A 26,989-nucleotide genomic window follows, 5' to 3' on the forward strand; every position below is an offset into this window, starting at 1 on the left:
GTAATAAAACACAGTTAAGAAAGAATGTTAGAGAATGCCTCTAAAAAATTAAAAAAAAAATAAAATTAGGAGAACTAGGGCATACACTTTCACAGCCACAGGAAAGGTAAATAAAAAATGGGTTTCATTCAGCCTTCATGTTCTGTGTCACAAAAGTATCCATCTGTGCTGTGCAGTATTCTACTGTTATGGTGTGGAAGCTTGTGTACCAGCTTAGGGAATTAAAAGAATCGGGACATAAATGGCTGAAAAACAGAATACTGACATAAGAAATGAATAATGAATGATGAAGCAATAAATGATACAACGTGATGTGGATCAAATGCATGAGTGATTTGGGGTGACATTTTTAGAAGATAAATGGACAAGAAATCAGCAGAGGTGTGGGGATAACATGATTCCAACCCATGGAAGTAGTGTGCTCAAGACACTTTAAAAAAATATCAGTTAAAAAAACCTGTCGAAACGGAATGAAAAATATTGAGGGAAAATATGATCAACAATGGGATCAAATTGTCAACCCAAAAGTGGGCAAAGAAGAAAAACTGCAGTGGGAGTCTCCACTCTAGACTTGGAAATAAGCAACTCAGTAACAAACGGACAACAATATGAAACACACATGAAATGAAAAAGATTAAATAATGCATTGACTGTAAGATTTTTAATATTCTCAGAAAAATAAATTCCATATACAAGACACATGGAAGACATCTGTAAGGGACAAATAAAGCCTAGGATGAATTCTACACCCTTTGAAAGGAAACAGACTGCAAAACAGCAAAGGAAACAAAGCAGCAAAGCCAAGCCACATAGGAAACAGTCTGTTTGCCATCCCTTCCAGATGCAACTAGTTGATATGTTAGTTTCCAAGCATGAAAGCAGAACAGTGAACATGACAAAATGGGTGCCCACATAAGCCAAAACCACCATGACTGTCACCAAACCACACTGTTATGCCTCTGGAAGACACATGCTTTACACCAGTTCATCCAAAGACAGCAACAGAAGACAGAACATTCTTTTGGAGCAGTTTTGCTTTGTCAGCTGGAAGAAAAGGAAAACCAACACAATCCAGAACTCATCAACTAACCGAAAGGGGGGAGGCAATTCTCAAGAGTCACAAGTATATGCTCCTGTTAAATATGAGGATTTACTAAAGTGCTCCTGGAGGATAAAAATTTCTACTGTCACCTATTTAATTTCTTCTTCTACATGAGAAGATATACAGGAGTTATCAGTATTGCAAAGAAATGGAAAAGAATATGAAATACTGAAAGCATCTGTTGTCAGTGGCAATGGTTCAAGTCCACTCCACATAAAGTGAACAAACATGGTTCTGGATTTGATCAGCTCAGTCACTGTTTTTCAGAAAATCAATGGGGATTTATTTCTGCATGGCAATTTCAAGAAGTTACTTGAGAAAGCGAATTTAAACCCAAGAGGGGTTAGAGCACAATGGTATTTAACAGAACTTAACAGATTCCCAGTCATTTGAAAAAGCCATATTAATTCTGTCAACTATTTCAAACATCACAGCAGAAAGCACTGCTCCCAGTTTGTCCTTTGCTTAATGTGTTAACCGGTTAGAATTTCTTTTAATTGTTTGCACACGCACACAAAGGCAGCAAAGAGGCCCAGCACACCCTGCTGATGCTGTTGTATCTGTGTAAATTCAGGGGTTTCACTACATTAGCGTGTACTGCTTCTGCTAATACACAGGAAAGATGATCCTCATTATGCTGGTGTTTCTATACCTCTTCGATGCCAGTGAAACAATACTGTCATATACATCGGGCTTTTCTTTTTGGCACTGAGTTTCTGATACTGCTAATAGTGCTGGCACCTTGAAGTAAGTATTACTCTTCTTTGTAAACGTGAGCACAGGAAATTCAGTCAGTACTCCAAGTGCTCCTGAAAGTTTGGGGGCACATGGTATCATTAGGAGTATCATGCATTTTCGTTTGAGAATTTCATATAAATAATTCAAAACTAGTCACAGATATCACATTAAAAGATTGATTAAATTACTAATGACACACCTGACAGAACTATCGGTACTATGATGCTTTCTTTATTGCGTAAAAAGTCTGTAGATGTTGGTTTGTGTTGTAATTATCAGAGGGCCAAACGCGAAGAATTTAAGATGCTTTGATTTTTGTGGATCTGTACATATCACATTTCTTCTCGGAAATAGCACATATTTGATTTTTGTTTCCCTGACTGACCTGTAGCTACGGTGACTGTTCTACAAAGACATGTAGCTACCTGAACTAAACAGCAAAGAGGGCCAGTTTAAGATTAAAACCATGTTTTAATTCCATTTCCCATCTAAATTCTTCAGGCATTTTAATCTTATGTCACCTTATAGCTGACACTAATATTAATGATATACTTCCACAGTTTAACCTTTTATCAAACTATCGTTCATTGATACATATCGCGTATCAAAAACTTTCTAACCCTAACCCTCTCACTCATGCAGCCTTTAACATATACTTGTTAATGAGAATCTTAAGACAAAAAAAAATAAAAGAAATCAGTAAATATTAGGATGCTATGGAATCATTCCAAACAAAGAAGTCATGGCAAGGAGTCATTTCATTACTACAGAACAGAAGACGACTCTGATAGGAAACATAAGCAGAGCATAACACTCTCAGAAAACAGAATTGGGAAAACTTCCACTACTACCAAAAAAATAACCTAATGAAATCACTGCACCAACTATCAAGAGCATGCATAAAGCAAACTATAGATTTTCAAAAGCCTGAGAAAAAAAAAAACAAACCACCACACAGGTTGAAACTGCACAGATAATGTGATCTCTCTCCTGTTAAACACAAACCATGACCATTTTGCTAAGATAGCAATTTTTAATCCATGATGTCACCCAATCCTTGTTAAGAGTTCAATGTTATAAACACCCCTTTCCAATGAAAAAGTTATAAATCAAGCCACTTGCAGAAAAATCCCTTTGACTTCTTTTGCTTTGTTAAAAGGCAGAAAAAAAAAATTCTATTAATGGCCCCACACAGGCATAAAATTATTTTCAGTAAAGGCAAGGAGAGCTATATAGACAGCAGATGGCACACTCGCTCAATACAGATCAAAGTGAATGCCCTAAATGGTACGTATCACTACTTTTCCTAATATATCTCTGAAATAATTATTAATTTTCCAGAAAGCTGGCAATAATGAAAAGGGAACTGCCAGACAAAAAGAAAGAGCAGTACATCAAAATATGATTATAAAGAGAAACAAGTTGACCATGAAGCTTAATTACACAGAATTACAATTTTACCACATTTTTATTTAGTTTCCATTCTCTTGAGAACTTTTATTTTCTAGAAAAGCAAAAATTTTGCGACATTGCTGTTATCAAGCTATATAGTACCACTGAATCTGGCAATTATCTTGAACTACTGCTTATTAGACTGAAACATATAACAGAATTTGAGAACTAGCAGGATTGCTTTCTATCCTTTTTAACACTAATTTCCTACAAAGCATGTTTGGAGAACTGAAACAGAAGTGGGATGGTGAAAAGGCCAGAAAAAGTCAGTTTGCAGATGTTGCTAAAACAAGTGATTCCCTTCTGGAAAAACAAACTTAATGCACTTACTTGCAGAAGTGATACATATGCTAGCAACCTTTACTTACAGAGATATCGATATTTACACCATTGGAATACCACTTGGAATATGTCCATCTCTTCATGCCTTTGCTACATCAAAAAGAAGTGATCTTTCATCTATGGGGTTTTCTCCCCTGCTCTCTTCAACCAACCAACCAACCAAGACAAACCCTATACTATCATGTATCCATCTATTTGGGAAGCTGATTGATCTTGTTTTTATATTTGCATTGACATGTCATAGACTCAGTTGAGTTTTTACATTCGGTGATGAAGAAAAAAAATACTTTACAATGTTCTTTATAATGAAAACCTTAAGTTTCAGAAAGCTGAATAGCTCCTGATTATTTTTTCCAGAGCATTAATGTTCAGTTGACAGCAATTTCTCTTAAGTTGAATATGTCAAAACCACTACTGTTAGATAGTTGCTTTAAAAGGTCTTCCAGGTACTTATTTAGAAGTGATATTTAAATGAGTTGACCAATCATTGTCAACGTTAATTAAAATAATGACTGATAAGTATAGGTGGTTTAAAATTATTTGCTCTTTTTATGAAGCACTGATACTTACACTCAAATTGGAATTAATGTTCTGTTTTCCTCCTGTAGCCATCTTTTATTCAAAACTTGTATCACATAATTAAGTTACACAATAGATATTTGGAAACCACTTTGGTGGAAATGCTTCACTTAAATAAAAGACAACAATCCTGTTTATGTTTTAATATACTTGGTAAGAAAAAAAAAAAAAAAATCACTCCTCTGCTATCTTTTCCTATTTGAAACAAAAGCAAGAAATAACATTCTATTCCAAATAACATTATTTATTTGTAAAACAAAAGCAGTATACACAACTCCCTGTGCTAAAAACAGTTTGTAGGTGCTTTGTCAGTATTTTTTTTATTACTGTTATTAATTTTTAAAACTAATCTACTTAGACTACACCCCCTCAGGCACAGATTTGTTTTCTTCCATGTTCCGAGGAACAAAGAGCATAGTGTTGGCTAATAATTCTTTCCCCAAAACACAGACTTTTTTACTGCTAAACAGAAAAAAATCACTGTCTGTTCATTTGGATTTTATACAATGTAATTATAGAAAAAAAGCTATCAGATTTTCAGGGTTTAGATAACGAAAATAAGTTTGGTATCAGAAGATCAGAAGGTTTTATTTTAATCCCTCAACAAGCTATTCAGTTCCCAAAATGCCTTTACAAAAAGTGTCTTCACCTTTATAACAGTGGGTAGATACTTCCTTTTAAATAAAAAAGAACCAAAAATGGAATTTCCACACAAAAAACCCCCATACCACGCTCTAATATGCTCATTAAGAGTACCAGGATCTGACAGCATTTGTTGGAGGATGGAATAGTCAACAACACAAACAATAATTAACCTTAAAGGATACACTAGAATTACAGGAAAAAGCATCCCCTACCACCTCTTAAAGCACACAGCTAGCCCCAGCTGTGCAATATTGCTTTAGAAGATGTGCATGTACGCGAGATTTCTTACAGAAACTCTGTTACACCTCCAATTGATAGCACATACAGTAGGTACAGCACACTTCATGAAATTTTGAAGAAATTCACTGAAATGTACTTAAGAGAATTTTTTTCAAGGGACAGGAGGAGAACATTTATTTTGCAAAAATATGACACCAGACTAACAAAATTATTTTAGCAATGACATCTTAGATAAACAATAACATGCATGTTCTTTTTTATTCAAGGATAGCAAATGAAGTTGGCAATATGTTAAAAGCTGTTTATTGTAAATATGGATCATCTCATAAAGGCTCTGAGAAACTGAACATACATAGTTGAGTAGATGAAAAGCATTAATGTCAACTTACTGCTGTAAAGCACTATCCTTATCTCTTTGAAGATTTTTTCCAAATAAACAAACTACTGTACACTCTCAACCTTTATAATAAAAATATCTAACATGAAGAAATTGTAGTTCTGAAAGCAAATGTTAAAAAACATCTTTAGATTTTTAACAAATATAAAAAAATATTTATAGACATCTGGTTTATGCAGATTAGCTATTGATATCTACTAGCTATTAGTTAATTATTAGATGTTAATTTCTCTGAAATTAACTAGCAGCAGAAATGATTTGTGAAGCTTATACAAGTATGAGATTGGAATTACAAAGATTACAGATTTTAAACAAAGCTAGTTTAAAGAATTACGCACTGAAATTCAGAAAATTGTTTAAAAGATCATTATGCATGGCTTGAAATGTATAAGCATAAACAACGAATTAAATTCTGTCCACAAATACAGCCCTTATAGAACAGATTAAAGTATAAAGGCCTGATACCTACTTACATTCATTTGTAATTTGTACAGACCCTGACTAAGAGCAGAATTCTGATATGTTTAAATTTACCCTTGTGCATTTAGGTATATTCTCTTACATGGTCCTTCTCAGGAAGTTTAAAATCAGAAAGGTCTTCTTGTAAACTTTAGTTAGATTTTAATGTACAATATAATAGGTGCTCTCTCCAAAACAATGCAGTCCAAATGACTGTACTTTCTCTCTGTCCTCCCATCTTCTTTGAAACAGCTGCTCTTCTTGGTATAAACACCCTCCGAAGTATTTGAAAGCTAAGAAATGGAAATACTAGCGAGCACTCACAGGGTTGTTTTAAAAAGCTTATGCAGCATTAGGATGCAAAATACTGCCCTGACCCACAATTAACATAGAGAACTGTACAACGGAGAAGAACTGTCCTGACTCTGAATAACCTGCTTCAGTCCTACTTCTCTCACACTTCCAAATTATAGAAGAAAACTGAGTCTCGGATACCATGTAGAAGCTGTGAACACTAGTGTACTCCAGCTGCCACAGGTCTCTGGCCATCACTGTTCTGATGTAAGAGTAGATTGAATTAAGATTTGAACAATGTAGTCCCTAGGAGAAAACCTGAGTTTTCATTAAACAGTCTCACCTTCCACTCAATGAGTTGGAAAATTAATATTCTTTACAGCTCTTCCCAGCCAGTAATTAGTTATGAGTCAAGCTTTTTGCACAAGCAGACTGAAGATATGAAGAAAAGGCACCTCATTCAAAATAATGCAGAGCATCCCACTCTAAATCTCTGCTAAGAGTATCCTGACACAGATGTAAGGCTAAGTACTTAAGACACTTAAGATGAGAAAAACCTGAAAAGAACTATTATGTTCATAAAGGAAAAGAAGGAGTAGAAATAGCACAGGTTGCAGGAGTTAAAATTAGATGTCCTTATTATTTCTTGCAATAACGCAAAACAAAAGGAAATTGTAAGGTTACACTGAAACTGGAATCTCCCTCCCCACACTATTTTCTTTAAAAAACAATTTATCCCTGGAAAAGAAAATCCACAACATCGATGAATTCAGGTGCTTTGAAGGATAACAAAAAGAAATTTAAAAAAACCCAAATTGCAGCACTTAAGTACACATCCATAATTACACTGGATGAGAAACAACAGTAAAATTACGAATACTTCTAAAAGGGTGTTTTACTCTTCATAGTACACCCCGAGCAGACAGAAATTAGAAAAAAAATTATTATGAAGAAGGAAAAAAACAATTTTTCATGAAAGGGGGTATCCTTTATCATCTCTGAAATCAGTGTTATAAATAGGAGCTGCAGGATAAGCTGATCGCAAAATATCAATTCTGAATGTACAATTTAACATGAAATATGTTTTTTCATATATTTAGCATATAGGCTTAATTAATCATACGCATTTGTACAAAATGTCTTACAGATACCAGCTATTGTTGTCAGTAACACCTAATGCAACTTTATCAAAATGAAATATTAGGGCTTACCCACAATTTCTGTCAACAAAGTAATGAAGAGTTAACTATGATAAACTGCTACAATGAAATCCAAACATGTAAGATGCATTCTGTTCTCTTAGGTATGTGGCAAAAAAACCTTCTTTCAATTATATCAATTCAAGATAAATTTATGCAAAACAAATGGAAATTCCCTTAAGAGCAACAGATACACAATTCAACAGTCTTATAACTGCACTTGTTGATTTTAACTGTAAGCAAGGCTGATTACACACTGTTAGCTAAGCAGGCTTGCCAATTCCTTCCAAAAGAAAACGAGATTGAATAAAACATGCCCAGAGATGCAAAGTACACTGAGAAGTGAGGACTGTAAAGTAAGTATATTTTCCAATTGTTGATTTTTTTCTTCTTTATTTTAAACTATTTTAAAGGATTTGAGCAGTGACAACACAAAGGACAGAACAAGTATCTGGTCATCATCGTCGAAATGCACCACATAGGTGTTCTCTGCGTAGTCAGACTCAACTTCTCATATGAAATTGTTCAAAGGTCAGTTTTTTTTTCCCCTCAAATATAGTCACAGACCTAATGAATTTAAAAGTATTCTCTTCCTAAAAAAAAAAAACAAAAAAAAAACAAACCAAAAAAACCAAAACCCAAAAAAACCCAACCAAAAAAACCCAAACCAAAACAAACAAGCAACAAAAACTAACACCAACTTTCCTGGGTTCATAGCAGAGCTGAGTAGGAAACCCATACTGCCAGGAAGTATCTATTAAGTCTTCAGAGGTCTGTTATCTTCATTTTGCACTACTTTTCTACTTTCCAATGAAAGAAAGATGCCAAATATTTTATCAGTACAGGAAGCAAGAGCTTTTGCTTCTCTTCTCTAAAAACTATCCACCAGAAAAGTTTGAGAAAACATACAGTGACTAGTAAGACTAGGAAGCTAAACAAACTGAAATAACAGGATCTTGTGATAGTCACAAAATGTGCACTCAGTCAGTAGGTTGCCCGTACATATGGAAATGACCGATTACTTTACAGCTGTAATTGGCAATTTGATATATTTAAATCTTGGAATACAAGGGCGAAGTGTGCTTACTACTAAGGTGAAGAACAGACGTAAAGGCTAAGTTTAAGTGCAAACTGAATTTTCCCTTTTCCTGCAATTAACAGAGGACTTTGTGACCCAGGTAAAAGGAAAAGCTTGTACAGCTCTTCAGTTCAGTACTGTCTTTCCCAGCTTTTTATTTTAGCAAAACTATGCATTTAATACAAGTAAGAAAGCATTAAACAGAAGAAAGGGAATTTATAACAAAAATAGAACATCAATCAAATTGAAATCCCACAATTCAAAATGTCCAAAATGTAAATAATCTTAAAGTTATTATGAATATGAGCTGCATAACAACTCAACCATAATTTACCGTGTTTCTGATTGGAATTTTCTTCGGTTCTGGTGGCACATCCTGAGGAACAAATTTCACTGGTTCCTTAATCTGTCTCCTTGATCTTTTGGTCCCATCTGGTAAGGTTTCCATGGCGATATCAGCCTCCATGTCACTGCTACCTGCCTGGTCACACTCTGAGCATTGCCTGCAAAGTGGAAGATTTTCTATTTAAAACTGCAGTCACAAAATCAGAAAAAGAAACCTATTGAGGTGTTTGGGTTTAAAATAAAAAGTCAAGAAACCCAATGGACAGCTAAAAAAGTCCCTCGAATGTATGATATTTTAAGCAACTAACCAAAAAATGAGCAAGACGTTCTTATAGCTGGGTTTTTTTCTGACAGTATTTAAACCCTGAAAACCAAGACTTCGAAGTAGGATTTAATCTTCAAGAAAGATGCACCCTAGTTCACCATTTGCATCTGTCGTGGTTTAACCCCAGCCAACTCTCCAATGCAGTAACAGGAGAAAGAAGCTTTAGAGATAACAGCATTCCCTCCAAATTTTGTGTGTCTGCTTAGGTAAAGGTTACTTTGTGTTCTTTACTTTTATATGATGTATTGTCTTGTTGCCCAACTCAAAACTCTAAGGAGATTTTCTGTTTGGTAAGCATCAGAGAGCACAGCCCTCCATAATACTGCAGCATCAGTCATGTCATTAATTTATGTAATGGAAAGCACAACTGAAAGTACTTACTATGATCTGCTTATGCAGATGTAAGCAATAGCTATGAAAGTGTTTGAAAACACTGCGATGAGCAATTCTTACAAAAAGTTTATTTTCTCAATTATTATGGTAAAAATATGTACTATGTATAAATTTAAAAATAAGCATTCTACAACTACAGAGCTGCATTAAAAAAATTGAAGTTTTTATAAGACAAAAAAATAGCAGTATGATTTTACAGCAATATTTGGAGTTGGGAACCGAGTCTCTTGGATCTACCACCCTGCACTTATGATTTAAATCATTCCTGTTCTTTCGCTCTGCACTATTATAAGGGGAAACACACTGTTTTTCTGCGACATAAGTTCAGACAGTTACAAAGAAAATAGCTATGCAGATCAGTCAAGTACTTCAGTTTCATTAGGGCCCTATTTAACTATAAATAAAGAAAGTATATTAACTTTGATGTTAGTGAGGAAGACAAGAAACATGTCTGCCAACAGATGAGGTACTGCATGCAAGTTCCTGAAATCCCATTTTTATGGCCGAGCTTGCTCTGAAACAGGTGGTCCAAGTGTGAGAGCAATCAAAATTAGAAAAAAGCTGGATCTACAACAAGAAAGCTGCAAAATCATAGTATGATGGAGGGCATGGGGTGTGTGAATCACAGAACAAAACTTCACAAATACACCAAAGGTGAGGGGAAAAAAGGAAAGTTATAAACATGAACTTACAAGCAACCTCTTGATTTACTGGAATAGCCTCTACTATTACAGGTAAGCACATCAACCCTATTATAAAGCAATCAAGCTTCAACGATAAAGTAGTTTGGTTGTTAGCTCCCACAGGGTCCACAAAAAAGCTATTACAGACACACACTCCTCTGACTTGGAAACAATCTCCTAACTTTCAGGTCCTATTATGGTTTATTTCAACATGGTTCTTGAATTTAAAGAACTCTTTTCCCATTCTGCTGTTTAATCCCAATATATTCATAGAAAGCAGCCATATCACTCCCCTTCCTTTTGGCTACACTAAAGTCATGCTCATTTAATTTCACCTCTTCAAGGACAATCAGTGAACAGAGAACCTACCACAACAGGTCACCTTTCCAACTACTCCAGCAATCTTTGACCATCTCTAAATTAGCAAGATTGCCATGCAGCACAAGCAAATTAACAGGAGAAGTAGCGCCAAAGATTCAACTTCTGCACACAGGTTTTGTTTTGCTTTTAATCTGGACTTGCCTAATCTAGATTCACAGAAAAAAATCAATAGTAGGCAATAATATGCCTACTACTAAAATGCGCCTATTACTAAAAATTACTGGAAATGTTTGATCCATCAAGAAATCTCAGTGATGATCTGAAGCCTTTTAATCATACGGAAGGTCTTTAATTAAGCGCTAACAACCTACAGAAGAAAAGAAGTTGCATGGTTTTGTTGTGTTTTCAATTAGACTTGGTACAAGAACCAACAGTACCAGAGATAACTTCCCATCTCACAAAGCTAATGGATCTTCTCTACTCACTAGCAAAAGACAAGAACAGCAAGTGAAAGGGAACATACACTATTAATTTTCAAAAATTATTAATGGTCCAGGCTAACACTGAAACAGTGTTTTTGTGTAGCTGCATGATGCAAATGTTTCTATGTTGCCTGGCAGTGAATAGATTTTTGAGCATGGGCAGCTTCAACAAATGTGTGAAGCTATAATGGGGCTTTATTTCGGGGCTTTAATAAGCACTCGAAGACCAAAGAGTGCTTTCTGTTTATGAAGTTTTAGAAACTGACAGCATGAGAACTTAAACCTAGAAATTTACAAAGTGAAAAAGTGAACACCTGCATCACTGAGAAAACAAGGAGGGGAGGGATAGATTGGAGATGGGGTGTTTTTTTGGCGAAGTGGCAATGAAAACAGTAGAGAGAGAACCTTGTTACTTCCCAAAAAATTTAGTGTAAACAATGACATTATGATGCTTCCTTATGCTGCAGCTTTACACATCAAAAAAATGCACTTTAACTGATGGGCCTGGCACACGGGTATTTTTGAAATGATGATGAGAAAAGCTGAAGAAACACTAACACTGTTCCTTTATAAATGAAAGGTCACAAAGTTGAAGATCTCACAAACAGGGCTCAAAGCCAACATACTGGTAAACTTAACACAAATCTGGTTTTATTTTTGAAATTTTAATAACAAAGCAAACATCTTTGCTATATGAGACAGAAAACCAGATAAAAACATAAGAAAATACTTTCTTGAAAAGGTAACACTACAAAAAAATTAGGAAAAAATTGAGGGTTTGTTCAATTATCACATTATAGACAAATTAGACTGCAGTTAAGTGTTTTATGGTACATAATTTCAGAGTGGCTTGTGTGATGAAAATACAAAGTACTCAGTCTGAACAAGACAGTCATTCTTATAATCAGAACTGGGCATTAGGCCGGAAGAGGATTTGGAAGAAACCAGCATCCTCTGCACACAGTGCTTACTGTGAAAAAAGTAAATTTACATCTTCTGTGCTGAGTAAACACTACTACAGTGCTTCCAGAAAACAGTTCTGCCCTCAGTGTTTAAAAAGAAAGACTGTACAGTTATTAATTAGAGTTTGGCTTGGTTTTAATTAGAAGGAAACAGTTCTTATAGACACACTCTGTAATAAATCACTTCTTGCAATGTTAGCAAAAAATTAAACCACTTAGAACTTGAGAAACATGGACCATAGCTTTAAGATGACACCTATGCTCTGCTAATTTGAATAAACCACACATGTTGAATGATGTACTGGCAGTGGAAAAAAGGAGGACTGCTCTTATTCTGGATAAAAAGGCAGTATATATAAACCAAAAATAGTTTGTCAAAGAGCATCTTTCAGACAGTAAAGGTACTGAAAATTTGCCATTTGCAGTGAACCAAACGTTCCTTCATTAAGGACAAGTGACAAATACGTAAAAATTTATATGTTATATGCAATATTATACTGCACTCACACTTATATAAATTAATAATTTTATATCACTATCCAATGACTCAGGATGAAAAAACAATCAGTATGTGCTGGATCAGTACTGAATGAGTGGGGTCAGGAATATGAATGAATGTCCAGATACTGAATGAGTGTTCATGGGACTACTGGTCAGGAACTCCACAGCTCATTCTGTCCTGTGGCTAATACTCCTTACAGCAGTTACCACTAAAATTACTTGGCCTTCCAGAACAAAAATAAAAACTACCAAGCCTAATATGAACATTAGTCCTTGTTTGTTCATCTCAGTGCCCAGTATTTCACTTGCTACCAGAAGTTATCACTGTTTTTCAGCAATCTCATTTCAACAGAAAGAGCTAGTCCCTGTTGATAGCTGCCAAGTATTTTCTTAATGAAAGTGTCAATATTTTACAATCAGATTTTGATTCATTGTATTGTCTGTCAACACTTGTGCATTGCTTTTGTATCAGTTCAAATCATTCTCTACCAGGAAAATACACAGTTCCCAGTCCACCCAGTATGGGCAGGAGCATAAAAGCACATAAGTTGTCAGACAGAATGACAAGACTTAATTTTATGATAACATCTGAATCAAAAGAATATTCTAGTGGTTAATCAACAGGATTTCTGAGAAACTCAAAATTTCCAAATTTTTAAATAAAAGTATGCCACAGCATTTTACTCTATGATTAGAACTGCAGGTCTACTTTGAAAGCATCACATCAAAACAGATAGAAATTAATGCTTTCATGCTTTATTATATAAAATAGTTGTTATCCTTTTTTTCTCAAAATAAATCCATTTGAAATGAAGACAGGCTTTGAACTTACTATGTTACAAACAATTTCTTACTAAAATATTCAAGATGTATAAGTGTTACCTTGGAGAAAACTGTAAGGCCTCTGAACGGGGAAATTCTTTGTGTTAAGTGCTTGAAACCAGTTTCTAATAAGCCGTGAGACACTGGTGCTCACCAGGTCTAAACTCTTACTACGATTTCACTAAGACCAAAATCATTACCTCCTTTTAATAACTAATTATAATTTGTGCTTTCTTTAACAAATTAGCTCTTAAATATAAAAAAAAAAATTAACTTTTTCTTACCATTACATGTAATAGTGGATTTAGTTAAACAATTTCAAAATCCTTTTTTGTATACTATAATTTAGATTTCTACTAAATGCTAAGCATGAAATGGACAAAAAGTATAACCATTAGCTAATCTACATAGCATCACACACGTAAGCTGAGTCATTTGGCATCCTCAAACACAGTCTAAAATATGAAGCATATGGAATAAACTCATGCTAAACTACTCAATGTTTAAATAAATACGTATTGATAAAGAATATGACTCTAATCATCAAACCTTTTCCAAAGGCTCAAGCTAGCAATTACGAAGAAATGATTAGCAGTGATAATGGAATAGAAAGTAAAAATTAAGAAACAATTATTTTTAACTGTTTCCTGCTTACTATTTTACAAGAGGAATAAAGTCAACATCTTTAACCACTTCATTTAAAGTCTTTCAACCTGCCTAATGTTTCAAGGAATTTACCACTATACCGATTTTCTTACTTCATCTTTTTGCAGAAGTTCCCATTATATCCTATACAAATATCTGAAAAGTACATGGTTTCTGTATTAATTAAAAAAAAAAAAAAAAAATCACTTTTCTTCATCGCTTCATCAGAAGATTAAAATTGTATTCAAAACAGCAGAGGGGGGAAAAAACCTGCTGAACTCAAGCTTAGATTAAGGGTCCATTCTATAAGCTCTCTACTGATCCTGGAAAGAATACAGAAAGGCATGTTCAATGATGAAAAGAATGCAATCAGTATAGCTCAATTTGTCTGCTATAATCTCACACTCCAGAATATGCCTTAGCTAATTAGAAGTAAAAGCTAAGTTTGCGATGTGAGATATAATTGAAGCATGAAATTCACAACAAAGATAAGTTATAGCTTTGAAATAAAAGTGTTTTACTACCTAACCTGACCTATTCTGCCTTTAACACCTACTGAGAATTGTAGTCTTACATCTTTTGGACTGATGGCTTTCAGTGAGCCTTTTCAACTTGGTTAAAAAGCAGAACAAAAATCAAGAACCTCCTGTGCAAATGTAGAAGCTACCAAAAAAATTTTAAAAAATGCTTCCGTGTAACATAACTACTTGGTAAATTTGACCAAAGAGCTCAGAATGCCCTTGAAATAATGAAAAGGCCAAAATCACACACTACATTAAGTGATAGTGAAAACTTTTCTGAGATTTTCAGCTTTTTAATGGAAATCTCTATTAATTTACTAACTAAATTTACTGGGGTAGATCCAAGTTTTGTCAAGTTAAAATATAAAAAACCAGAGACCTCCCATTTCACGTACCGGCCATCTTGCCCTACACTCAATCATCAAAACTACCAAAAAAATGACTGTCCTGGTTTCAGCTGGGATAGAGTTAATTGTCTTCTTAGTAGCTGGTACAGTGCTATGTTTTGAGTTCAGTATGAGAAGAATGTTGATAACACTGATGTTTTCAGTTGTTGCTAAGTAGTGTTTAGACTAAAGTCAAGGATTTTTCAGCTTCTCATGCCCAGCCAGCAAGAAGGCTGGAGGGGCACAAGAAGTTGGCACAGGACACAGCCAGGGCAGCTGACCCAAACTGGCCAAAGGGGTATTCCATACCATGGGACACCACATCTAGTGTATAAACTGGGGGGGGGGCGGGGAATCGCCACTCGGGGACTAGCTGGGTGTTGATCAGCGAGCGGTGAGCAATTGCACTGCACATCATTTGTACATTCCAATCCTTTTATTATTGCTGTTGTCATTTTATTAGCGTTATCATTATCATTATTAGTTTCTTCTTTTCTGTTCTATTAAACCGTTCTTATCTCAACCCATGGGTTTTACTTCTTTTCCTGATTTTCTCCCCCATCCCACTGGGTGGGGGGGAGTGAGTGAGCGGCTGCGTGGTGCTTAGTTGCTGACTGGGGTTAAACCACGACAATGACTTAAGTAAATGTTTTATGGAAGTTTTTAAAAAATAAAAATAAAAAAAATTAAGAGACTTATAAAGAAAAATAGAAATCAAGTTTTCTTGATTAAAATAGTTTTACTGTATTTTTAGAAGGAATTCTTATACTACTGTATTTTTAGAAGGAATTCTTATAATATTGTGATTTGGTACCTTAACGTTCAGACAAAGTGATGATGATTCCTAGAGATGCTGTACACTAACTTCCTGCCAGATAAAAATTGCTTCTGTGTAACTGCTTCTAACACATTTCAGAGCAGTTTAGAAACATGCAGAACACTAACACAACACAGCAGCACAATAATTTTATGACAGGTTGGAAATCAGCACCTTTACCACATTATCAGCTCTCCACTGTACCACTTAGCTTTTGTTCTGCTACCCTGCCACGAAAAGAATTTTAATTCATGGAAATGTAACTGCAGTAAGTATGGTTACGCACATGCTTCTGCCATTGCAGATTTAAATCGTAAGACAGAAGTAAACCCAACTGATTTCCCATATCGCAATAAACTGATCTACTACTAACAAGTTTATTTTAAGTATTTACAAGTATTTTCCTAAAGATCTGGACAGAGAGTTGCATATCTGGGTCTTAAGAGAAACAGAAGACCAAGCGTTTCATCTCCTGAAGGCAGCCTATAGTTTCCTATCATTATTACATAGCAGCATTAATAAACACAAATGAACACAAAAGCTAAGAAAATTAAAGCTATAATCTATTTCTACACAGTGGCTAATAATGAGAAAATCTTTACTTTTTTATCTTGAAATATCATTGCTAATAACCTGAAAGTAAAATAACTCAGTTCAGACTGCATTACAGGAATGTCCAAAACACTTAGAATTTGCAAGTCTACTCATGTTTATGTCCTAGTTAAGTACAGAGATAGCACAAGACCACACATCAAAGGCATTCTTACCAGTAACTGTTCTTGGTCTTCCTTGGCATCCTTGTAAGAGGTGGATCCAGGCAACCAAGATGATAATGGAGTTTACAAGTATCACACAGTAGCAGTAGATGTTGATCATGGTTCTTCTTGCAAATTCCACAACTTTTAATGTAGGTAGCAGAAAAGCATTATAATTACATTTGAAATCATAAACTATACATCCCAGCACATTCCCCAGTTTCAATACAAACATGTGGCAACTTCAATTTGAATGCTTCATTTATGTGCTTTTTAAGGAGCTTCTACCTATATACAATAAAGCATAAAAGGCACCTAATATAGTTAACAACAAAATGGCTTTCAATCAGTATTTTTTTGAGGACTTCTAAGCAGTAAGTAATCACTTGATACTTCAACAAAATGTACCAGTGGCAAATGGAAAAAATACTACCTGTGCCATCCAAACACTTAAATAGAAGATTATACTGCTATTATCAGTCTTAACAATCATATGCTTATTTTAATAATGCAAGCCTCCTGAAATAGGTCAGTGCTGCTATTATGTTGGGCAATGTATCAACTCATAAGAAATTACATTTCCTTTTTATTATTATTATTTTACTGGAATTGAAATTTTAGTTATTTCAAAAAGATCAGGCACTCATTGATTCCGTTATAAAATAGGAGGGACTAAATGACTGGATTTGAATGAAAAAGAACTAGCAAAGCATGACTCATATTATTTGTTTGTGTATATGTCTAAATTGCCAAATCCTCAGCCTACTGCCATGTTCTCAAGATTTCTACCTCTCACAGTGCTAGAATTAACTTTTGATTACGTGACCCATCTTCCTCATTTAGCCTGCTAGCTGGGCAAGATGCTGCCCACTTGCTGTGGCTAAGGCCTGGCTGCTGCTCTCTAGGTAAGTGACAGACTGTGCTGCTTCTCAGCTGGTGGCAAGAGAATATGATCTAAGACAATATGTATATTTTGCACAGTCATGCTCTGGGATCCTAGTGTATGTTCTACTGTTAGGCTTAGTTAAAACCCAGTCAGTAGCTTCACAACTTACAGAAGAGGGGAAAAGGTGGAACAACAGCAGAGTAAGTGAATACATTCTATTTCTATGAATTCCCCAGAAAACAGAAGTAGGGAAATTTAAAACACAAGATATCCCAAAGCATTTGACAACCCATGAGCAAAAAGTAAAAATTCTTGTATAACAAGTGTTTTATGCACCCAGCCACTGGGACTAAACAGCAGCAGAACTGTTCACAAAATCATCAATGACGACTCCATTCAAAAGACAAGATGACTAGTTAAAAATTTTCACATCACAGAGACAAAGGACCCCTCTACTTCAGCTGTAAAGAGTTACCTTTGTCCTTAAAGCACTGCTGTCAAATTAGCAAAAAAACCCCAAACCTTACTGATGTGTGCTAAGGTGAAGAATTAACTACTATTCAACTTAGCCTTCAGAAGTAAGTAAAATGTACAGACAACTCTGAAACATTTTGTTTGCCTCGGTTTTGATTAACAATTTTCTCTTAACACTTTTGCGAAACTATAACTTACTAGATATTGTATCTATTCTGTCAAGACTTCATTACTTGCCTATAAAGTACGGCCGGAAGTGTAGATGTCTTTTGTGTTCCTCCTTCCTTTTTACTTGGTTTCCTTTCCTTAGGAGCACGTAGAATTGCTGGTATGTTCAGTTTCTATTGGATTTGAACAAATGCAGTACACGTGAGTTTTGAGACTTTACCACTCCAATCTCAATGCATGAAGAACAAGACTCAAATTATGAGTGGGAAATTGCTTACCTAGCTATTTTACAGACAACAGCCACTACAGATGTTTATCCCAGTATGATTTCATAATATAAAGTAGTAATATACTCATTTTTTCAATTCAATAAATAAAAACCATATTGAAATACTAGCTTTTAAATTTTTTCTCCAAGCTTCAAATAGAGAGATGGACAAGGATGCGTTTGTCTAGGCAGCTGAAACAATCAAAGGCAAATTCACGAATACTCAAGAATACTGAGGCAGTTTACTTTCCGCAACATCCCTGCTACATTGGTGCTCGATAGGTTAATTAGAAAAATTATCTTATTGGACCAAGCCCTCCACAAAGCAGACAAGATTCTCTTCGGGTTTCTACTAATCTGCAGTATGCTAGCTTCTCGGACAGCAACCATCTATCAAAGTCATTTCTCAGCAGCCCCATGGGTCTGCATCTGTTCAACCAACTGGAAAAAAAATGTCATGCAAGCTGTGTAAATGAATTCTACTCAACCTTTCTTCTTTTTTTTTTTTTTTTTTTTAATTTAGTAACATTTGCACCAGGAAATATATTTGTGAATATTTACTCAAAGCCATCTTAAAAAGGAGGGTAAAAAATAATCTTGATTCAAGAGATATGTTATATGAGAATCCTTCTTCACAAGTAGAAAAGATAGGCAGACAAATAGAACTAGAAAAAGCTAGCATACCTTAAGAACTACTACTGCATAAAGAAAGGGCAAGCTTCATTTTCCGAACAGCAGCACAAACTCAGCAGTACCAAAGGGCATGACAAAATTGTGACCTAATTGTATGTCTGCATTTTCACAATGAAGAGTTTCTTCAATCTTCCTTAAAATCATAATTGGAAATCATTTCCATCTATCTCCGATATCTAAAATGCCCATCACCATTTAATACCTTTGACATAAAACATATATCAAAACACTGCAAGAATCTACACTTCTCTCTTTTTCCTGTATCAATGAGAACAAAGATAATTGCTGGCAACAGGAAGTAATCCAAATCTTCTCTTCTCCTAGATATTTATATTCATGTGACCAAAATATTCTGCTCTGTCCAGTTAAAAACCATCACATACATGATGCAGTTTTAAAGATTTATACCTTATAAAAGCCATAAGAGTTACCATATCATTTGAAGCCTGCAGTAACTAAAGACAACATAGAGACAAAAATGGTAGAATTAACTCATGCTTCACGTTAAGCTTCGTCACAAACGACAGGTCAATCAGTTATACCAAATGAAAGAATTTTGCAAACAAGTTTGCTATTACAACAATAAAATTAAGCTACAGGTTCCCAGTAGGTGGTTTGCAAAAGTCTAGGTATTTCAATCGGGAAACGTTATCCCCAGAGTAAAGCCTGGGTCTGATCAAATTAACTTATTCAGCCATAGAAGTGACAGACAGAAACAAAAAGGCCTACTGTTGGAAAACCAGGTCTGCCTATGAACTATAAAAGAGGGGGGAGAAAAAATACAACCAACCTGCCCAATGATTCTACCCAGCAGAGCCCAAATGCCTTGCCCTTCATTTCGCAGTTTTCCATTCATATTTTGTAGCTCTTCCAAGGACTCACACAGCTGAAAAGTTAAAGAAAAAGAATCAATAAGGATGAAAATCCATTAAGAGTTATTTAATAAAATTTATTCAACCTCTTACCTATCAAGAGTGCATTAGTTTATTGTAGAATTAAAAAAAAAAAAAATAGAACTCATGTCAATATAGCTGAGACCAGTGCAATCATTCAGCAATTTAACAGAACTAAGATGAAAACCTGGGCAGCCACTCATTTTGTAAAGATCTGAAACATTTCAGCATGAAAATAAGGTTTCATAAAGTCAATTAGAAAGCAAAACTAAAATACAGCAACATCTTTATGTGTTGTCCACACTACTTAAGCAGCAAGATTGTAACAAGCAAGCATATAAATGAATTAAAGCTCTGCATTGCCATACCAAAGAACACTCACTCTCATAAAAAGAGATATAATTTATTAAATGATGCAAGCAGAAAAAAAGTTTTTTTTCTTCTGGAAGTAACTGTTAGCTACCACCCAGCATACACAACCTATTACTTTGGTTAAAAGCCCCACATACAATCTCCTTCCCTGTCCTGGTTTCAGCTGGGATAGAGTTAACTGTCTTCCTAGTAGCTGGTACAGTGCTATGTTTTGAGTTCAGTATGAGAAGAATGTTGATAACACTGATGTTTTCAGTTGTTGCTCAGTAGTGTTTAGACTAGAGTCAAGGATTTTTCAGCTTCTCATGCCCAGCCAGGGCACCTGGCCCAAACTGGCCAACAGTGTATTCCATACCATGTGACGTCCCATCTAGTTTAGAAACTGGGAAGTGGGGGGCAGGGATTCGCCACTGGGGGTCTGGCTGGGTGTCGGTCGGTGAGTGGTGAGCAATTGCACTGCGCATCATTTGTACATTCCAATCCTTTTATTACTACTGTTGGCATTTTATTAGTGTTATCATTATCATTATTAGTTTCTTCTTTTCTGTTCTATTAAACCGTTCTTATCTCAACCCATGAGTTTTACTTCTTTTCCTGATTTTCTCCCCCATCCCACTGGATGGGGGTGGAGTGAGTGAGCAGCTGCGTGGTGCTTAGCTGCTGGCTGGGGTTAAACCACGACATTCCCCTTTACCATCTTTGGGCAGTTCACAAGGACCTGTTGCTTCATTTCCATATGTTCTCATTTAAAACACACACCCAACAGTCTAAGAATTAATAGCAACACTATTTTTTGTTATCAATAACCATCACTTGATAGGTTGCTGAATTCAGCAAGAATCGCAGTATGTCATCTGTCACAAAAGATACAGTACTTCTATGTTCCATGTAAAAATATTTAAAGATTAAAATAAAGAAATAATTATTTCATAAAAATGCAATTAAAACACAAAATGCTTTTTTAACCATGATGATGAGTTAATAAAAAATTACATTAGCAACATTTTGGTGGAGCAATCCATCATTTACAGGCCCCAAATTTCCTGTACTCAAACAAAACATGCAGAGGACACAGTGTGAATATTGATTATTTCAGCCTGAAAAATTAGCTAAGTCATTAAACCTGTGATGAACACAACTGGAGTTGGAGTTGACATAAATAAATAAATAAATAACACTGTGACAATCCTGGATTCCCAAGTATCAGGTAGGGTTCCAAGCAGAAAACCAAGCAGGTTCAAAAATAACCTAGAACAATACAGAAGCAAAACAAAACAAAACAAAAAAAACACTGAAAGGGAGAACTGTCTGTTGTTTCAAGTTCCCAAATGAAATGCATACAAAGAACGCAAAAAAAGAAGGACCTTAAGACACAGTTCACTCATGAGAGGGACCTGTCTGTCCATGTCCAATTTGTTACTGGAGCAATAAGTGGGGTCGGTTAAAGAACTGCCCAGCCAACATAGAACATTCTAAAAGTTGATTCTACTTGTACTGGGAGGATGGACCACAGAATATTTTTAAAATAAGAAATATATTTTTAGATATTACTTTTAAAGAAAGAATAGTATGTATCTTTCTTTCTAAGTCATTTTGCTTGGAAAGCAGAATGCTATCAAATTTAACAGTAGCAATACTAAAACAGTACAACAGTTTATTATCCCTTTTTCTTCACCTTATTATACTCCACATGAAGCTTTTCTTGCTCATTTTCTAATTTATCCTTGATATTCTTCTGTTCAGCCATATTCTCCTGGATTTGAATCATCCGCATATTTCTCTCTATTTAAAAGAAAATTGGTTTATTTCCTATCCTTGGATATATTTTCAAGTTTTATGCACTGAAAAAAGTGAAACAATGAAAGCATAAAACCATAACAATGCGAAAACACAAAACTATAGCCTATAGGCTTATTACACAGACCGAGTAGAATGAACAGTCATAACATTTACGTTTTGCTGCATAAATAACATAGTTATTTAAATGGTGAGCTTTGATCAGCCATCTAGCAAATAGTCCCAAAGTCACGCTATTCCGCATAGAAATGGAGGAAAATGTCAGGAAAAAAAAATGATACCAAAAGGTACCTAGGCTTCTACTCCCTTCTTAGCAAAGACAGTTTAGCCTCCTGTTTATATTTGAAAGATTTTCTTCTTTTCTGAAATGTCTTTTTTAAAAAATAACTAACTTTCTGTGTAAATAAAGATACCAAGCAATAATATACCTGACCTAAAATGAAGTCATAATTCATATTTATCTGTTAATAACAATGAAATACAAGTAAAATAAAAAAGCCAATGAGTTAGCAAAGTGATAATTTTACATTAAGAAAAATATGTAATTTTCATCCTTACCAAGGTAATAATTCACAAAATCAGCAGTGAGAGCTGGTTGTTTATGTTTTCTTCTTCCATCAACACTGGAACTAGTATCTGAAGTATCCACTGGAAAAATGTCTGTACTAATCCCCATTAATTCGGCTTTGCGCATAAGTTTACGTATGGCTGAAGCACTGCTAGTAAGTGGTCGTGGTAGCTTCTCCCTGGGAACCCAGGCCTGAGGCCTAGTGGTGCGGGCCAGCTCCGCCTTGGCACGATACTGTTGTAGCCTGGCATTGATTCGAGCCTGCAATAAAGAATTCCATAGATTAAAAACATAAGAGAACAATTAAAAATTGATTTTGAGTTTTATCTTTTTGGAACACATTTGCATTTTATTTTCATTTTGAAAGCCACGCGGTCTAATCAATGCCATTTTCATTCTGGAACTCTGTAACTTAAGAAACAGCCACTGATACAGACATTTGGTTTTACTTCAAAACGTATACACAAATAACATTATCCTTTCACTAGGTTTTGGAGCTATGCACAGGTTTCTTGATGAGACTTCCCCACCAACAAAAGTAACACAAATGATTGCTGGCTTTCAGACAATCCCATCTAATAATGATAATTTGATGGGACTGTGAAAACTCACTACTGGGAAAAGCCTTGGCTGACCTATCAAAAATACATTTAAATAGACTTTAAATTGATAGCTCTGTGAGCAATAAAAGTTTATGAAGAGTATTTTTGCCGTATTTTGACATCCTTTTGTAGGAACTCCTTCCTCAATGCCATATCTCTTTATAAATTTTAAACTAGCTGATTATAATGTGCCAAACCCACAAATCAAACAGAAGTGAAGTAGGCAAGAGAAGCTCACAATATATATTGTTGATGACATCTGTGTATTTGTGACCATCTGGGAGATCTACCCCAGATCAAGTTGTTACTGACAGTTGGAAAATGCTGTCTTGCGGGAACACTATGCAGTGGCAATTCTGGCAGAAAATGACATCAACATACAAACCTTCAGAGGCAAAACTCCAGCTGACTATCAGTTAGAAGTTTTTTACTTGCCTGCAGAAAGAAGAAACTAAACTAATCCAACTGCCCAACCATATGGTATGATACTTCTGAGACAAAAGCCAAAAAGCATACATATATACACATGCTATGGTTAAGGAACATCTCTGATTACAAATAGAATTGTTAAAGGTAATATTACAGACCGTTTAACACACGTTACCTTACTAGGTCTTGAACATCAATGACCAAGAAACATGGTAAATGTGGCTTGCAGGCCAGCTCTGACCCCAAGGGCTTTTTTCTTGGACCCACAGCAGCAAGGAACAGATCCACCTACAGCCACCGCCTCGTTTTATTCTCCACCGGAAGGACCAAGGATGGTTTATGGCTTCCTCAGCTAAGACACTTCTTTACTGATTACATGCTCAGTTCTGAAACCCTTGGGGTCATTTAAGATGTCATACAACTGTATACCCAGAGCCCTATTCCAGAAATAGATGACAGATTAAAATGGCTAATGTCTAAATGGAATCCTGAACTCAAGTTACTTGGATTTAAGCAATTTTCAAGTATACGCTTTACTCAAGGAACGTACATTTACTTTATTGATATCAAAAGAACTATTTCAATGTAGAACATCTTCCAACAATCAATAACAGTTGTAGACAGCTTTGTATATTACATTCTTTAGAGAGATTTACTTTCTTGGGCCACATGACTTGCCAGATCATTGGCTCAGTTATTCCTGCCTGGGCTACAAAGCACCAAATATCCATTTTCCCACTTCAAAAGTATGCCTCAAAAATCCACTTTCACAATACCAGATAAATTATTTGTACAACTGCATACTTATTTATGTTAGCTCAATGTTTGTAAACCTTACTTAAGCCTACAAAATCCCTTGGAAGTGAGCTTTTGTATGTACATACATATATACACTCTCTCTATATATTTACTACTTAATCTTTTTTTCCAGACTAAGCTGTCTCAAGATTCTCATTACTCAGACAAAATCCTAATTTAACAAGGATGGCTGAATTAATTGGTGGAATTTTAACATCCTCATGCAGGCAACATATGGTAAGGTAAGGGGTGAATTTATACATACTTTGTGTGAACTCCCTGGTCAGACATTTCTAGTATGTATTAAGCACCCTTACAGTTCTGCATTTCTAAAAAGGCACAGAAACCACTCAAAGACAAACAATTACTTCATAAAATCCCAATACATACAACTGGACATGGAAATGTATTTTTCAAGCATCCAATCTGTTTCCATCCATGTAAACTCAGGCACACACAATACTAATGCAAACTCATACAACACCAGAGCCATCAATAGTGAAATCAAGTGGTTTTACAAAATGTATGCAAATTATCAAATTTGTACCAAGGTGCCTATGACACCATGTCAAGTAACTCCACCTGCAGTTTTCAGCATTCATTATTTCAGTTTGCAAAGATTTAATCCAAACAATTTAGAATAAAACATCTGCAGGGTTGTGGTTCAGGGGAAAGAGGAGGAAGAGAGGGAAATGCTGGGAATTTATCAGCATTATCAGCTCTTCATAACAAATGCCTGAAAACAGAGCTAACAAGCCCTGTTGGACCAAAACTGATTTTGCACAACCAGCACTTACCATTATGTTGCATAGTATTCATATTGTTGTGATTACTCCACCACATAGGTGCATTTCACATAATTGAGAGCTGAGTGTATTCAGCAAGAATTATGTAACCAGTTAAATCAAGCTACATGAAGCTCAATACCCCAGAGAAATACTTTATTCAAAATTCTTCTACAACAGAGTTTGCTCATATTCATTCTCAACTGCACAGGTTACTTGAAATTAATATTCTCTTCTATTCAAAGATCTTTGAAGAACAAGAAAGGTATGATTTTTTTAAATAAAAAGTTTGATGATATGAAGATTTATTTTCTGATCATTACACTACAGTCCTCCCTTCACAAAAAAAGACATTATTTCTCTCCCATAACTGCCTTCCACTATTTACAGCATCTGCTACTTTCGACAACAAATTAGGCAGGATTAATTCAGATAAGAAGCTGCTTTTCTACACAGGTATGATTTTTCCACAGAATGCAGTTCAGCCTCAGCAGTGAAAGCAAAGTATGCCATAAATTCCTCAGAATCAGAAAAAAAATAAAGTACACACGTTAAAACATATCAAACTACACAGATTCCATCAGAAGGCTTGAAAGCTTTACATCAACAGGACATTTATCAGTTAGGCTTATGCAGTAACATTTTTACATGGACCTGCCACTAGATAGAGATACAGACATTGCCAAAATTTTCAGACAACTCTCACTCAGCAGCACACACTCAGTCTCTTTACCTACTTTTTTTTTTTTCCTAGGAAATCTTCACTATGAAAAAACGCAGCACATAGGATCCTACTTAGGCCTACAAAAAGTGAAAAGGGGTGTAACAAGAAAACACTTTAGGCAAGCTAAACTTTTCTGCCAAGTTCAAGATATTACTAAGGGAAAAAAGTGGATTTTTACTGAACTCGGATGTAGAAACATGCCTAATTTCTTGTCTAGCTGTCTTTTTTTGTTAAGAATCTTGAAGAAAATGTTAAACAAAATCTATGAATTACAATCAAAATGTAATTACCAACTTTTTGCCACAGAACCAAAGTAAGATTTTTCAATTCAGACAAGCACAGATATCCCTATTTGATAATTAGTTCATTGAGAATTGTTCTTAGAGACCAAAACCTACAAATAATTCACTGCTTTGTTAAATGACCATGCACTATCAATATATTTCACATTTCATTTCCTACTACAATAACAATTTCCCATCCTCTTCATTTCTTTCCTGTTTAACATGGATGACTAATACAGACGCATTTGTGTCATGAATACAATACCTGAGCTTCTGGCGAGAGCTGTTTTTCTCTTTCCTGCAAGGACATTTTACAGTAAGATTGTAATGCCAAGTAGTTCTTGCGCTTCCATTTTCTGTCTAACCTGTCCGCATGCTGTTTACAATAAGCAAAAAAAGGGTCAGCTATATCCTGTTTCAGAAAAAACAAAGGGGAAGGAACAAAAACAAAGTAAGACATAGAAGGCCAAAAGGCTCTGAACAGCACAAACATTCTAGCAATCAGTTCACATGTTCAAATAGATATGTTTTTAAAAACAACTAATATGTATGCTTCTAAATCAATTTTGTCATGTTGATGTGTTGAAGTGTTTTTCCATTGTTTTCATTGCATGACCCTAAACATTTTTAAATGCATTAACTACTTAACTCTCTGCTGTTCAATCTCTGTACTATTTTCTCATTTCCAGGAAAAACAGCAGAATAAATTTCTAAGTACAAATCCCTTTAACATACAACATGTATTGTTAACTTCGTGTTGTTTCA

At 35.2% G+C, this 26,989-nt stretch overlaps 1 protein-coding gene across 1 annotated transcript in view; it reads right to left on the reverse strand.

Annotated features, from left to right (window-relative positions):
• Positions 1-26,989, reverse strand: part of PHF14 (PHD finger protein 14) — a 168,595-nt gene that overhangs the window by 101,586 nt on the left and 40,020 nt on the right. Inside the window, 7 exon segments of the mRNA XM_069774381.1 lie at positions 8,860-9,028; positions 16,496-16,635; positions 18,089-18,184; positions 19,763-19,858; positions 21,913-22,019; positions 22,593-22,863; positions 26,490-26,636. Coding sequence (XP_069630482.1) covers positions 8,860-9,028; positions 16,496-16,635; positions 18,089-18,184; positions 19,763-19,858; positions 21,913-22,019; positions 22,593-22,863; positions 26,490-26,636 — 1,026 coding nt within the window.

The sequence above is a fragment of the Haliaeetus albicilla genome, chromosome 2, assembly GCF_947461875.1.
Source record: "Haliaeetus albicilla chromosome 2, bHalAlb1.1, whole genome shotgun sequence".
NCBI classification, from domain to species: Eukaryota; Metazoa; Chordata; class Aves; order Accipitriformes; family Accipitridae; genus Haliaeetus; species Haliaeetus albicilla.